This window comes from Ursus arctos, unplaced genomic scaffold, assembly GCF_023065955.2.
Source record: "Ursus arctos isolate Adak ecotype North America unplaced genomic scaffold, UrsArc2.0 scaffold_19, whole genome shotgun sequence".
NCBI classification, from domain to species: Eukaryota; Metazoa; Chordata; class Mammalia; order Carnivora; family Ursidae; genus Ursus; species Ursus arctos.
Window position 1 is genome coordinate 39,795,922 of NW_026622863.1, and position 15,876 is coordinate 39,811,797.

Genomic DNA, 15,876 nt, shown 5'->3' on the forward strand with positions numbered 1-15,876 from the left:
TATACCTCCCTTCTCTCCAGGATCTTGTCCTCTAAAGTTCCTACTGCCTAGTAGATTTCTGATGTTTTATGGCAGATTTCAAAAATTATCTGGCTGCTGTAGTTGTTTGAGGTAGGAGACTTGGTTTGAACCAGGATGGTGTTCCAGAGCTAGAAGCAGAAGTCAAACTACTCCTTTACCATGATGCCCCAACTATAATGATGGTTAGCACAAAAATTAAGGTTTAGGGTACTGGCTTTGGAGTAATAAATTCCATCTGGATGGGTATTAAAAAAGTACAAATTAGTTCAGCTGGATTGGAAAAAGTAGAAAATTATAGTTTTCTATTAAGGTAAATTATTTTAATTAAATTAGTATAAGAAGCTTTTGAACAGTCACTAGAAACGCACAATAAATCACAGCTAACTTCTCAATATTTTTTCCTATAACGAAGCGTACCTTTGGTTTATAGCGGCAAAAATGAGAGGAGCTCCTAACATTCCCAGCCTTCCACCAGGCTCTGAATTACACCTGAAGATGCCTGTTATATCCCTAAGAAGATAATGTGTTTGACTCTGCAGCATAAGTCAGGAAAACGCACTCAACAAACATATAACAACCAAATTTAAAGATTCTTTTCTTCTCCAAAAGTTTCAGAGATTGTTCTTTTAAAGTGCAAATATCCATAAAAACTGAGATGATGAAAAAAATAAATAGAAAAAAACAAACATAAGTTTCCACAATAGAGACATGATACAGTGAACTACTTGTCAAATGACCGCTGCTGTTTCAAGCGTTGCCCTAGCAGATGGTTCACGTCACATGGGCAAAAGGGCCATCAAACACAAAGTTCAGCCTATTATGGCTGAGTATTAGAATGAACTAGATAACCTGAAGGCCAGGCTGCATGCTGTATCTTGAACTCCACATCCTACAGGGAGAGAGGGAAGACAAGAGCAGTATCAACTGCTAAGGGTATCTACTGCAAGCACTCACGTTTTGACGAGCAAATGGTCTTTATTACCAATGCTGGGCATAACTACCAGCAAATGTAAAGCTAAAGTTACTTAAGCGAAATGCCTTGGGAACTAGATGGATGGAAATAAATCCATGAGCCCAAGAGACCACTCCTTCAGAAAGCTATAGACTGGCTAACGTGATAATGCTTTGGTCTCCAAACACAACTGAGAGATTAAAGAACAAAAGCTCAAGCTGGATTGCTTCAGCTAACAAAATAAAGGATGATGACAGGAAGTCCATGGTGGGGGGGGCGGGGTGTCTCTTGACTCCCTAGGGAGACACATACACAAGGAAAAAATGGTTGCAGGCAGGTATAATTGCAGCATCTATTAGGACTAAATGGGTCCTCCTTGCAGATCTAGTCTCACCATCTTATCTTCTGGAAGATGAACTGACACCATCCAGGGAACTCCTTTTCATTTGTCAGGACTCATATCAATTCAATATCAATTCTTTGGCAAAGCCTTCTACACCTCCATCTGGTGGTTTCCTTCCTTGTCATTTTCTAACCTAGAGTGTGAGTTCCATAATTTCAGAAGCTCAAGCAGATAGAGGGTCCTCAATGTTTCTTACATGGACAAGAGAGAATTAATGTTTGCAAAGTCACAGAGGAAGACGTGGGCCAATCGTCCTGAGCTCCAGCCCAGGTAATTCAATCACGTTTCAACTCCAGTTCCTGAGTTTGAGAATACCATGCATAAAGTAAAAAATTAGCCCTTTTGCCTCGTTGCATCCGAGAGAGCAAGATGGGTCACCAGCAGCTCTACTGGAGCCATCCGAGGAAATTTGGCCAGGGTTCTCGTTCTTGCCGCATGTGCTCCAACCGGCACGGTCTGATCCGGAAATACAGCCTCAATATGTGTCGCCAGTGTTTCTGTCAGTACGCGAAGGATATAGGCTTCATTAAGTTGGATTAAGTGAACTTCCTTGAATGGGTCATCCAAGATACCTACCTTAACTGCAGATATGCAAGATGCCTACCTTAATGCCAACTCATTGTACATAAAATAAAAATACTCTGATTATGAGTGCTTTAATGTGAAAAAAAGTAAAAAATTAAAAAATTCAAACATGATAAAAATAAAATAGAGAGAATAATATAATGAACCACCTTATACCCATGACTGATGTCCATCTTGTTTCCAACTATACTTTCACCAGCTTTCCTCATCGCTACCTAAAACCATTTAGGAATAAATTGCAGATACCACATCAATTCATCTATAAATATTTTAGCATGTATTTTCAAAATACATTAAAATACTTTTTAAATACCTAAAAATGTAAGAATATCACTCCAAAATAATATAACAATACTTTTTAAATATCAAATATCCCATTGGTGTTCAGATTTACAAGTGTTCCATGGGTGTCACCTGTTTTTCTTTTTGCCATTTGTTTGATTTGGAATCTAAGTGTGATTATTTTCCTTACAATTAATTACTGAAGAAGTGGGTCACTTGTCCTGTAGTGTCACAAGCTCTGGATAGCTTTGATTGTTCCCATAGTGTTGTTTAACACGATCCCTACACTTTGTATTGCCTGGAAGATGATAGTTGATCTTGATGAGGCTGGATCAGATTCAGGTTTGATTTGTGGCGGGGGGGCAGGAGCGTGAGGAATGTCAAGACTACTTCACAGCTGGTGCTGAGTTTTTCCACTAGAAGGCACATCATGTCAGGTTCTCACTCTCTCTCTTTTTTTAAGATCTTATTTATTTATTTGACAGAGAGAAAGAACATGAGTGGTGGGGAGGGGCAGAGGGAGAGGGAGAAGAAGACTCCCCACTGAGCAGAGAGCCTGACGTGGGCCTCGATCCAAGCACCCTAGGATCATGACCTGAGCCAAAGGCAGATGCTTACCAACTGAGCCACCTAACAAAGTTAGGCGCCCCTAACAAGTTCTCCCTTTTCATGATGTTAGTAGCCGTAGCTTATCTGCCTAGGTCCATTAATTCATTAGGGATGCAAAATGGTGATGTCTAACAGTCTTTCTCTTCATTTATGAGCTGGAAATACTTTTATTTTTTTTTAAAGATTTTATTTATTTATTCGACAGAGATAGAGACAGCCAGCGAGAGAGGGAACACAAGCAGGGGAAGTGGGAGAGGAAGAAGCAGGCTCATAGCGGAGGAGCCTGATGTGGGGCTCGATCCCAGAACGCCGGGATCACGCCCTGAGCCGAAGGCAGACGCTTAACCGCTGTGCCACCCAGGCGCCCCATTATTTTTAAGATTTCATTTATTTATTTTGAGAGAGAGAGAGCGTGAGAAGGGGGGGGCAGAGGGTGTGAGAGAATCTCAAGCAGACTCCACATAGAGCACAGAGCTGCCATGCGGCTCGATCTCACAACCCTGAGATCATGACTTGAGTCAAAATCAAGAGTCAGATGCCCAACTGACTGATCTGCCCAGGTGCCCCTGAGCTGGAAATACCTTCATAAAGTAGAAATCTCCCCCCGTCTATTATTTCATCACCCACACCCAATTTTGAAACTACTTAACCAAGCCCATGCTTTCTCTCGAGTTAGAATCCTAAGTAGGAGCCTGAACAACTTTCAAGGAAACCTTCATTTATTCTTTAGTTTCCAGCCAAGAATTAACTGGAAGAGAGTGGGCCTGACAGCTGCAGAAAAGACAGTCTGGCTTGCTTCTTTCCTCACCAGCTGGCTGAGGACCCGCCTGCCCTGAGATTTTCTTTAGAAGCATTGCTCCAGGGTTTGGTCTAAAGATCTACCCTTTCTCTTTGAAAGTGTTTTCTCCTATAATTAAGAGAGCTTCTAATTTGGGGAACAGATACAAATTCATCAAAATTATATTTTTAAAAAGTCATAATCCTGAAGTTGCCGAGATCTGGCTCCAGGGAAATCCTGAATTGAGGAAGGATGCTAATCAGGACAGAATTTAAGACAATAGTTCATAATCTTTCAACCCCAGAACTGGGAATATCCCAAGGAAATGCCAAGTAAAAAAGTAAAATCGGTGGTTGATTTTGCATTTTGAGAAACTGACCAAGTTTCTCGATCAAATGCTCATTGCAAGTCTGACTCAAGGTTGAACAGATAAAAGGATCCTCCAGGGTACCCCCACCTCCTGGGTCTTAGCATGCTGTAATTTTGAAAAACCAGACCCTGGCAATCAAGAGACCTCACTCGTTCCACGCTGAGAAAATGAAGGATGCTTCGCCTCCAATTCCTGGCTCCTGTTAACATGCCCTCGGGTCCATGTTGGCGCCAGGCTGGAAGGGAGAGTGGTCCCTGTCTTGCTGTCTGCAGAGGCTAAACGGCATTGTCTACTCCTCCGTTGAAGTAAGAAACGCATCATCCTCATTAATTTCATGAGGCTGGGACCCTAGCTGACGTCTGGGAAAATCCCGGCCTCTGTCCAGTCGCTCTCATAAACTTTCACTAGGCTCCCTTGTGGTTTGCTAACTCACGATGTGGCCTTGGTACAAATCTACTTGTGCCTCAGTTTCCCCGGGTAAAGTAATAAGGGGGTACCAGAGATTTTGATTTGCAGACTCACTCAGGAAGCTTTTCCAAAATCCTCTATTAGGGTGCACCTGGGGACCCACGGGATCGGACGGGGGAGGGACGGGGGATGAAAAGGCCCGGAAGCTCGCTGCCCCCCAGCCTGGGACCCAGGACCCGGGCTCTACCGCCTCTCCTCCAGCTGCTCCACCTCTCGGCCGGGCCTCGCCCTGGGCCTGGGTGGGGTCACGCACGATTCCGGGCGGGTTCCGGGAGGCTCGGCGCGGCGGCCCGGGTTGGGCAGCCCCACCAGAAAGACTCGTTTCAGCCCCAGCGGGCGGAGGCCGGGCGGAAACAGACTTGTCGTCCCCCCGCAGGCCCTCCCGGTCCCCGCCCCCGGCAGCGCGGTCCTGCGGGGGGGTAGGGAAACGGAGGCCGGCAGCGGTGGCGGCCCAGGGTCACCCTCTCCCACGCCGGCCCCGCCCCCAGGCCGCGCCCCCCAGGCCACACCTGGGCTCCGCCTCGGGTCCCGGGGCCGGACTCCGCGGAGCCTCAGCGGGGGAAGGGAGAGAGAGGCCGGCCCAGGCGAGGAGGGCCCGACCCGAACAGGGGACCCGTTGCCAAGAAACCGGACCCGCGCCTCGGGCTCCGACAGCAGCCTGGCGCAGCTGCCTCTCCCGCACCCCCCACCCCCGCCCCGTTATGGTCCAGAAAGGCTTCTGGAGCTGCGGCGCTCAGGCGGCCCCAGGCGGAGACCAGAACCTTGGACGGCGGCTCTGTGGGTGAAAGCCCCGCGGGCAAGCTGCCCCGCCGCTCCCAGCTCCGCCGCGCTTGCCAGCCCCGGGGTGGGGCCGGAGATCGGGTGGCGGCCCCTGACACCGCCAGCCTGGCCACCCGTCCTCTGGGGGCCGCAGCCTCCAAACGGGGGTCTGGCGCAGAGCTCTATGGCGGCTGATGGCGGCGGGACACAGGCCTCGCCCGAAGGGCCAGCCAGCTCGGGTGGGGGCGGCGTATGGGCGGGTCTGGGGGCTGCACGAGCCATCTGTCAGACGGCGCGCCCAGGGTCCCCAGCTCTGCCCGGGTAGGTGTCAAGGCACGGGGGAGACCAGCCCCTGCTCAGGCTGCTGCCCCCCCGACCGCGCCCACGAGGCACTGCCGCCTCTCCGCAGACTGGGGGCCCTTTCCTGACGGGGAGGATGGGCACCCCCAGGTCTCTGCCCACGGCCTCCCAGGGGCCATCGGGACACAGGATGGGACGTCCAGGCGTCTCGCAGGCCCTCCCTGAAAACGGAAACCTGGACGCGACTCAGCCCTTTTCGCTAAGGTGTGCAGGTGGCTCAAATCTCTGGTAGCCTGCTCAAAAGCTCTTTGGGATTGTGGCAGGAGAGGAACACTGATGCGGAAGCACCACTGTCCGGAAAATACCCACGGAGACCACGGGCATCTGAGAGCACGTGCAGCTTTATTGCCAGGCTTGCTTTAGTGGGAAACCAGACTGGAGACCAGTTAAGAGAAAGGCGAGCACTGGTCTCCACGTCGGGAGAGGTGACAGTAAGTCTGTCCCCCTTGACATCTTATGTGACCTTGGTCATCTTAGTTAAAGTCTCTGAGCCTCACAGTGTTGTCACCATAAAAAGAGCCTGCCCTACCTTCAGGGTACAGTCAGAGTGAGAGGGGACAGTAAACATGACAACTCATCTCCACCTTTGGAGCCCCAAAGGTGAGGCACGTTTTCTCAGCACCTGGAGAAGAATGTGCAGCTGCCGAGATTGCTGGCAAGGAGACAATCCCATCCCTGAAGGAAGGAACAGAATAAACACTTTATTTCTCTTCTATAAAAATACAATCCAATACTGGAGACATGTGAAAATTAAGGAGTCATTAGAAGCCATTTGCTGGGTTTTAGCTTTCTCCTTCTATCAAAGAAATGGGTAGAGGCGACAGGAATGAGGGGTGTTTTAGACCTGAGGGAGTTAGCCTCAATTACAGAATCGCACGTACCTGAACCGGAGTCCTGCTTCTATTATTCACGAGCATGGTTACCATAGGTGAGTGACTTCACCTCTCTGAGACTCAGTGTTCTCATCTGTAAAATGGAAAAAATTACAAAACCAAGCTGTGGGGCTGCTGAGGAGATTCATCACTATAAACATGCTTGGCACAGGGCCTGGCACATGGCAATACCAGATAAATGCTAATTTGTGCTTTTTCTGTCACTCAGTGCTTTCTATTCTTTCCTCCTCCCTTACCAACATTCTACTGTAAAAAATTTCAAATATACAAAAAAAAAAAAAGAATGGAAGTAATTGTAGAGGGAACACCCATGCATGTTTCACCTAGATTAACACAATTAATATTTTATTCAATCTGCTTTATCGCATATCTGTCTATGAGTCCAGCTCTCTGTCCATTTAGCAATCCATCTGTTCTGGTTACTATTGTGGAACAAACTTCCCAAAACTTTGTGACTTAAAGCGACAGCTATTTTGCTATGCTCATGGATTCCATGAGTTAGGAATTCAGACAGGGCGTAGAAGGGTTGACTTGTTCTTGCTCTATGATGTCTAAGGCCTCAGCTGAGAAGACTTGATGCCTGGGGGCTAGAATCATCTGGAAGCACCCTCACTCCCATGTCTGGGGGGTGCCCATGGAGAACCTGTGTGTAGTCTCTCAAGGAGCCTGGACTTCCTGCCAGGATGGTAGGCTCAAGGTAGCCAGACATTTTGCACAGCAGCTCAGGGCTCCAAGTGTGAGTTCGGCAAACTAGGCAGAAGTTGCATTGCCTCTATAACCCAGATCTGGAAGTTACATAGCGTCATTTCCTATGGTCGAAGTAGTCACAGATTCAAGGAGAGGAGAATTGGAGTCCCCCTCTTGATGGTGACATGGCAAGATCACTTTGTAGAAGATCCCATGGACAGGAGCTCTTGTTGCAGCCACCTTTGGAGATGCCACATTTGTCCCTTGGTCATAACAATTCTTATGCAAAACGCCCACCCTAAGAGCTCCCCAAAGTCTCTTGCCATTAAAGCTGTGAGGCTCAGGTTCAAAGTCCAAGATTTCTTTTTATAAATCAGGGCCAGGCATGAATAAGGCCCCTCAAGTATGACCTCTTGGGTACTCTATTTGAAGACCTGTGAAATAAATAAATGGACATGTTATCTACTCCCCACCCCATCCCCACCCCTTTACATAGATGAGCAGAACAGAAATAGGATAATCACCACAGATGCTCCTATTCAAAAAGGGAGAAAATGGGAGGCCCCCAGGTGGCACTGGACCAAAACAATTCTGAAATCTAGCTGGGTACCAGTTGCCAATTCCTTGCGAGTTGCTTTCCATGGTTCTTGGCTCTGTCCTCTGAGTCATGCTTCCGCTTCCATAAGAAATGAGCTGCATTGGTAAGTAAGCCTTCTGGAACTGCTTTCTGCCCATAAAAGCCTGGGAGTTCAAAGGCCTCCTTTCATTTTTGAATTGTCTCATTCCCTTTCATTCCAATCTAATTCACTTCCTTTAAAACCTTTGTGGATTTCTTCTGTATCAATCCGTAAATCCAATCCATTAAGCAAAAGCCATAGTTACAAATCTCTTCAAACTAAGCCCTTCTCTACTTTGGGCACTCCATGAGGTTGCTGTGGAACAATTTCCTCAGGATCGCTAGGCATTGTACTGTTTAAGACAGAGGGTTTGCAAAGTGTGCTGTTAATATTCTTAAAAGAACTTCTGTCTGGTTGGAAGGGGCTACAAGGCACCACCTAAAAACTTCCTGGTGTTTTCATGAAGAGTTTTACAGGCGGGCACTTGCCCTCATCTGTACCCTGAGATGTCTTCCTGGCAGCACCTTGCATCCGTTCTTCTCTCTAAAGCTCATTCTTACTTAGAGAATCTTCCACCGGGAGAAACTTGGAATGAGAAGTTGTTTTTGAATCCAGCTACTCTTGACTTCTACACTCTTCTAAATTCAATTCTTGAAACGGATTATTTCCTTCTTTAGTTCCTCTCCCTCTAGCCATACCTTAGGATGCACAGCTGAAAGAAACCATTCATTGTCCTGCCTGGAAATCTCCTGAGGTGGGTCAGAGCTGGAAATAGTGGGAGGGTCTTTCACTCACATGTCTGGCACCTGGGCTAGGATGAATTGCAGACCAAGACAACAGAACGGAGTGACTAAGACTCAGTTGTGGTGGCTTCATGGCAGCAGGGTGGCCTCACCGTAGTTGGACTTCTCACTGACGGCTTGGGGCTGCAAGCACAGGTGTTCCTGTGGCACAGTGGAAGTGTCTTGAACATTCCCGACCCCGCCTTGGAACTCAGACGGCATCATTCCCACTGTACTTGATTGTTCCACAGTCATACATGCACTGGATTCCAGGGGAGGGGAATTAGACTCCCTGTCCACCAAGGGGAGTGGCCCAGTTTCCCTTGCTTGCCACGGTCGTACGAGAGCAGGTGGGAAGGATGAGGTTGCTGTGGTCACTTTTGGAAAATAAATTCTGCCTCACTATCCATATTTGGTTGCATTTCAAAGTAAGTTACTGATATCCTTACACTTCCTCACTGAAAATGTGAGAGATTGCCACACATCTTCTCCAGCAATTGGAAATGTCCATCCTACATTTTCATTGTTGGGGTCAGTGTGCAGTGGTATCTCAGTGCGGTGTTCATTTGCATTTCTAACTAATGATAGAATACTTTTTCATGTGCTTATTGACCATAGCTTCCTTCGTGAAGTGTCTTTTCCAATCTTTTGCCCATGTTTTGGACTTATTATGGAGTTTGTAAGGATGATATGTTTTATGAATATTCTTTCCCAGTCTGTGGCTTATCTTTTCATTTTGTAATGGCACTTTTTAAAGATTAATTTAGTGATTCATTTATTTTGAGAGAGAGAGAGAGTGCATGAGCGGGAAGGGCAGAGGAAGAGGGAGAGAGACTCTCAAGCAGTCTCTGTACTGCGTGCAGAGCCCAACACAGTGCTCGATCTCATGACCCTGAGAGCATGACCTGAGCCGAAGTCAAGAATCAGATGCTTAACCAACTCTGCCACCCAGGTGCCCCTGTGATGGCATTTTTTGATGAGCAGAGGATTTTAATTTTTTTTTAAGATTTATTTATTTGAGAGCGAGAGAGGTGGAAGAGGGGCAGAGGGGGAGAGATAATCTCAAGCAGGCTCCATGCTGAGCACAGAGCCCAACACAGGGCTCAATTTCTCCACCCTAAGATCATGATCTAAGCCAAAATCAAGAGTCGGACATTTAACCAACTGAGCCACCCAGGTGCCCCCAGAGGGTTTTAATTTTGAGGAGGTCTGCTTTGTCTGTTTTTCCTTCTGTGGTTTGCTTCTTTCGTCATATATTAGCGATCTGTCTCCTCGACATTGTGAAGCTATTCTCCCGTGTGTTCCTTTGGAAGCTTTATGTTTTAGCATTTATACTGAGGTCGATTGGCCATGTGGAGTTAATCTTTTAATGTGGTGTGAGGTAAGGGTTGAGGAAGATGTTTCCTGTGTCGAAGACACTCAGCTGGAACTACATTTCCTTTCCCTGTATGGTTCTGGGTTCAGGAGGAGCACAAGAGAAATGCATGCCATGCTTGGAAAGTGGAAGTGAAGGAAGTGCCACCTCTAGGCTCCAATGATCCACACGGAGGCAGGCACATTGTGGCTTATCTGCTGGGTCACTCTGACTTTGTGCAGCAGCCAGGCATATACTCCTCCAGCTCCATAGGATTGCTTCCTCCTGCTCCTCTGAGTCCTGGGCCAGGGAGTGCTGTTGCTCCACGGTCAAGGGCACCAGCTTCTTCTGTAGGGCATCCTCATCACTGAGGTGAGCATTGCTGACAAACGGATGGAGGCGCCAATATTTCCTCATGGGGTCCAGTTTGTCCTTGTTCTCCCCCTCCTCACACCTGTCTTTCCTTCCTATCTACCAGTCCCATTGATGCTGACATCGTCGCAAAAGCAACAGCTTTACATAGACTGTTTAACCAGCTCTCACAATCAGTAGGGTCAAATTCCTCTAAGAAAACCCTTGCTCTATGTCACTTACAGTGACCCTGCTTCTCTCATCAAACCCTAACTTCTACCAGCATTGAGGTCCGTTTTTTTTTTTCTATATGGCTATCCAGTCATCCCAGAACCATTTGTGAGAGACTCTTCTTTCCCCCGTTGAATTGCATTGGAATTTTTGTCAGAATCAAGTGACCATCTGCATGAGTATGTGCTTCTGGGTCCTCTATCCTCCTCATTAATCTATTTTTCAATCTCGTCACTAGTACCACACTGTCTTGATTGCTACAATCCCATGGTGAACCTTAAAGTTCCCATTCTTTTTTGAGTAAGAAGATCCCTTTCTAATATACAAAACATTGCTGACCTGCAATATAGCTGCTGTCTGTCTAGCGTGTGTCAATTTAGCAAAGACAAAAATATTAAAAGAATTTGTGAACACCTTAAAATTACCTTGAATCTTATTAATCAGAATGCCAACTGCAGATACCTGAAAATCAGTCAGCTGTGCCTGGATGGCCATGCATCCTCCAGCTGGAGAAGGGGGCATCAGCCCCTGATGTATTTTTCTGCTACTGGGATTGTAGCCGTGAATTCAGGTGAAATTCCCATAAGAGTGGATTTCTTTTTCCCAGGAAGATAATCAGTTTGAGTTTTCCAATTTGTCCAGACTGAGGCTCTTCCAGGACAGAGCAAAATACACCGGGGAGGGGAAGGTACTATCTGCAACATAATCTTTCCGGAGACACTGGATGGGATGTCCCAAAAAGGACTGTTATGGGTTGAATTGTGTCCCCTCCTAACCCCCAGTACCTCAGAATGGGACCTTATTCAGAAATAGGGCCACTGCGGATGCAATTAGCTAAGAGGAGGTAATTAACTAGAGTATGGTGGGCCCTAATCTGATTGTGTCTTTATAAAAAGGAGAAGTTTGGATGCAGTCAGACACGCATAGGGGAAAGACGACATGAAGACCTCGGGAGAACACCATCTACAGCCAAGCAACACCCCAGGCTACAAGCAGCTAGCGGAGGGCCTGAAACACATCCTTCCCTCCCAGCTGTCAGAAGCAGATAACTCTTTGATCTCAGACTTCCACCCCCCAGAACCATGAGAAAATACAGTTCTGTTGTTTAAGTCACTCTAAACCTTTCATTCTCAGGTGCTCATGGCTTACTCTGCAGTGGGCTACAAGGCCCCACTTTCTCTTTGGGAACCTGCCTTTCCCATTTCATGTGCCTCTGGTGGGAAGCCAACTCAGCACCTGCTCCCCCGCCCAGGGTTTGGTCCGACACGCACCCCTTGCCAGGAATCTGAGTTTTAAATGGGGGACAAGGGTTTGTGTTCAGCCATTCTGATGGCAGTAACCCCAAATCCTTCCTACGCCCCCACATCCTCCGACCACCTGGCTTCCCAGCCTATCTGCGAATGCCTAGCTGTTATTTGATTCTTTGTGTTGTCTCATGTCTTTTTCATAATCATCATTTCTTTTGCTTACATTAGCCAGAGTAGGTTTCTGTCATTTGCAATAAAGAGCCCCAGTTGATCCAGCCATGCCCTTCACCTGGGATCTGGGAGGACCCAACGCCCCTTGGGAATCAGTCTTTCTTCCCTCCATCTAAGAGCTCCCAGGTAGGGCCGGGCAAAAATCAGCATCAGCTGTCGAGTGGGGGCGGGGAGCACTGGCAGAGCCCAGTGGGGCAAAGGGGTATTCGTGAAGCCTGGTGTGGGGTTTTGGAGACCCAGTGAGATGAGGAGGATGCGTGTGGGGGCAGGGCGGGGTAGCAGTGGCAGTGGCCTGCCGTGGGAAGCTAGAACAAAAGCAGGACAAGGAGGGTGCCCAGAGTGAGGAACTGGAGTCTTCATAGCATGAGGCAGACGACTGCATGGAGTGGGGGTAGGGGTGCACAGTGTGGGTTGTCTGGCCCCAAGGGGGATGAGGAGGGCTTCTGTGTGTGGGCAGAAGCAGCAGCAGCAAGAGATTGGCATGTATGGAGGGCACTGATCTAATATGTAAATATATGGATATAATGGGAGCCAGATTTCTCACTGTTAGAAAAGGGAGTTTTAAATATGGAAAGGAAGAAAAAACTAGAATCAACCTGTTATGGGCTGAGCGGTGTCCTTCCCCCCAAATTCATATGTGAAAGCCCTAAACTGCCAGTACCTAAGAATTACTGTATTTGAAGACAGGGTCTTTAAAGGGGTAATTAAGTTAAAATGAGGCCATTAAGGTGGGTCCTAATCCAGTCTGACAGGTGTCCTTATACAGAGGAGATTAGGACACACAGAGAGATGTCAGGGGCACAGGTGCCCAGAGGGATGCTCGCGTGAAGAGACAGCAGGGGCGGTGGTGGGGTGCCATCTGCAAGCCAGGGAGAGAGGTCTCAGAGGAAACCAATCCTGTCGGCACCTTGATCTCGGACTTCCAGCCTCCAGAGCAGTGAGAAATTAAATTTCTGCTGTTCAAGACACCCAGTCTGTGGTATCTGTTATAGCAGCCCTAGCAAACTCATATAGAATGGCTTTAGGATTAGATGAAAATGTGAATTATCAGCACCAATTCATGGTCTTCAAGATACACAAAGATAGATGTAAAACTAAACATAAATGGAAGTATAGGTATACATAGATAAATATGTGTGTGTGTTTGCCTGTACATATTCATGTATTCCCTGTGTTCGCTGAGAGTCCCCGGGAGCAGGGACACCCCAAAAGTCAGAACTCCCCTACAGTCCAGGTCTTGCTTTCTGAAAATCATTCTCCACAAAGGGAACAGGGCAGGGAAAGCACAAGAGGAGCCTGGAACATCTTCTTCTTCTTTTTTTTTTTTTTAAATAATTTTTTATTATGTTGTGTTAGTCACCATACAGTCTATCCCTAGTTTTTGATGTAAAGTTCCATGATTCATTACTTGCATATAACACCCAGTACACCATGTAATACATGCCCTCCTTAATACCCATCACCATCTTCTTGCACCAGAAAAGAAGGATGTGTTCAGGGGCGCCTGGGTGGCTCAGTCATTAAGCGTCTGCCTTTGGCTGAGGGAGTGATCCCGGCGTTCTGGGATTGAGCCCCCCATCAGGCTCCTCTGCTGGGAGCCTGCTTCTTCCTCTCCCACTCCCCCTGCTTGTGTTCCCTCTCTCACTGGCTGTCTCTCTCTCTGTCAAATAAATAAAATCTTTAAAAAAAAAGAGAGAGAGAGAGAAAAGAAAAAAGAAAAGAAAGAAAAGAAAAGAAAAGAAAAGAAAAGAAAAGAAAAGAAAAGAAGGGCGTGTTCAAAGAATGACAGGGAGACGCCAAAGGACACCAGAGGAGCTCCCACTGGCCAAAGGTGGGGCAGTTAGAATCCACTAACTGCAACAGAAATCCATAAAGCCCATGCTGATACAAATCAGCAAATGGAGAACCAGAGAACGCTTCCCTGCAGTAGGATAGGGGAGCCAAGCGCATAAGGAACAATGGAATGAGAAAATCATCATCTTGCAGCCACCATGGTAACAAATTCATTCAAGAGTCGCCAGTGGATACTAGGACCAGTGGATAGAGGTGTGATGAGAAGCAAGATTTTACTCAGTCTCAAAGCACCTCCCCACAAAATGTTCATTAATGACAAAAGTAAATTACAGAGCAATTTTGTAGTAAAAAAAAAAAAAAACCCAAAAGTTTGTCAGATACAGATACACCTTAGTCAAATTACCATCATCAGTAATGGGACAAATTGAGATCAGATGCCCCCTGATAAGATGCGATTAGGAGAGCACAGTGTCACCTCTGTGACATTCTGGCTCAGACCACAAAACCTGAATCTAAATGTGAGGAGACATCAGTCAAACCAACTTGAGGGAGAGTCTACCAAATGACTGGCCTGTGACCTTCGGAAGTACCAAGGTCATGAAAGGGAAGGAAAGGCTGCGGAATAGCTCCAAACTAAAGGAGACCAAGAGACTTGACAATTCAATGCACTGCACATTTCTGGACTCAAGCCTCCTGCTATAAAGGATGCCATGAACTCAACTGGTGAAACCGGAGTGAATGTTAATAATAGATCCTTGCTGATTTCCCAGTCTTATTATGTACTGCAGTTCTGTAGGAGACCGTCCTTGTTTATAGGAAATACACATTTAAGTTTTAGGGAGTGACAAGGCATCAAGCCAGCAATTTAGCCTCATACTGTTAAAGAATAATGAAGCTCTTTGCACTGTCCCTGCCACTCTTCTGTTGGTTTGAAATTATTTTAAAATAAAAAATTTATCTCTAAGAGACAGCCAGATGGCAAATAAGCCTAACATAATAAAAATAAAATAAAATAAATAAAATAAAACAGTTACTGAAAAAAAAAAAGGAAAACCATTAGTCATTAGGGAAAGGCAAAATAAAATAGCAAAGCCATACCACTACACACATAATAGAATGGCTAAAATCCAAAAAACCTATAACACCAATTGCTGGCGAGAAGATACAGAGCAAGAGGGACTCATGCCACAGGTGGGGATGCAAAATGGGGCAGCCACTTGGGAAGACAGTTGGGCAGTTTCTTACAAAGCTAAACATAGTCTTACCATACTACCCAGCAGTCATGCTCCTAGGTATTTATCCAATTAAATTGAAAACTTAAGTCGACAAAAAAGTCTGTACATGAATATTTATAGTAGATTTATTCATAGTCACTCCAAACTGGAAGCAAACCAAGATGTTGTCCAATAAAGTGAAAGGACAAACAGTAGTAGATCTATCCCGTGTAATATTATTTCATGATAAAAAGAAACCAGACACATAACAACGTGAATGAATATTAAATGCATATGGCTGAATGAAAGAAGCCAGTCTGGAAAGGCCACGTACTGTATGATTCCATTCATGTCCGTTGGAAAAGTCAAAACCACAGAAACAGTAAAGAGATCCATGATTGCCAGGGGTTTGGGGAGGACAGAGGCTCAAACAGGCAAAACACAGGTGATTTTTTTTTTAAAGAAAGTGAAACTCTTCTGTATGATGCTGTGATGGTGGATAGAGGACACGCTGCACGTATCGAACCCACAGAATGTCATGGCACACAGAATGCACCCGAATTTGTATACATTTTTTTTTAAATCCCTTAGGAGTTTGGAGAATCTCAGAATGGAACGCAGATGATGACAAAAGCATTTAATTGCATTACAAATGTATGAAATAACTGAAGGGGGTGCTGACCTAGGTAACTCTGGAAATGAGGGGAGCCGAGCCTGAAGACCGGAGGCAAAAGGAACCGTGCATAAGTACTGAACTCAAGCTGATAAAACATTTCCCATGGGCAACGGCTTAGCAATTGTAAAACCACTATAAATGAATTGGACAATTAAGTAAATGGATAGTGGATGGGTGGAGCCAGGTGCCTCACTATTGGAGTGGGAGTTTAC

The 15,876-nt window shown here is 46.3% G+C and overlaps 1 protein-coding gene and 1 long non-coding RNA gene across 2 annotated transcripts in view; one reads left to right on the forward strand and one right to left on the reverse strand.

Annotated features, from left to right (window-relative positions):
- The window catches only part of LOC130544126 (uncharacterized), a 218,557-nt gene that overhangs the window by 33,135 nt on the left and 169,546 nt on the right, over window positions 1-15,876 (reverse strand). Inside the window, exon 3 of the long non-coding RNA XR_008960137.1 lies at window positions 6,469-6,553. This is a non-coding gene — a long non-coding RNA (uncharacterized LOC130544126). The remainder of the gene's footprint in view (window positions 1-6,468; window positions 6,554-15,876) is intronic.
- On the forward strand, window positions 1,721-2,042 carry LOC113244866 (40S ribosomal protein S29-like). The gene has a single exon (XM_044378897.3). It carries the CDS (start codon window positions 1,746-1,748, stop codon window positions 1,914-1,916), a length of 171 nt encoding a protein of 56 aa, XP_044234832.1. The 5' UTR covers window positions 1,721-1,745; the 3' UTR covers window positions 1,917-2,042.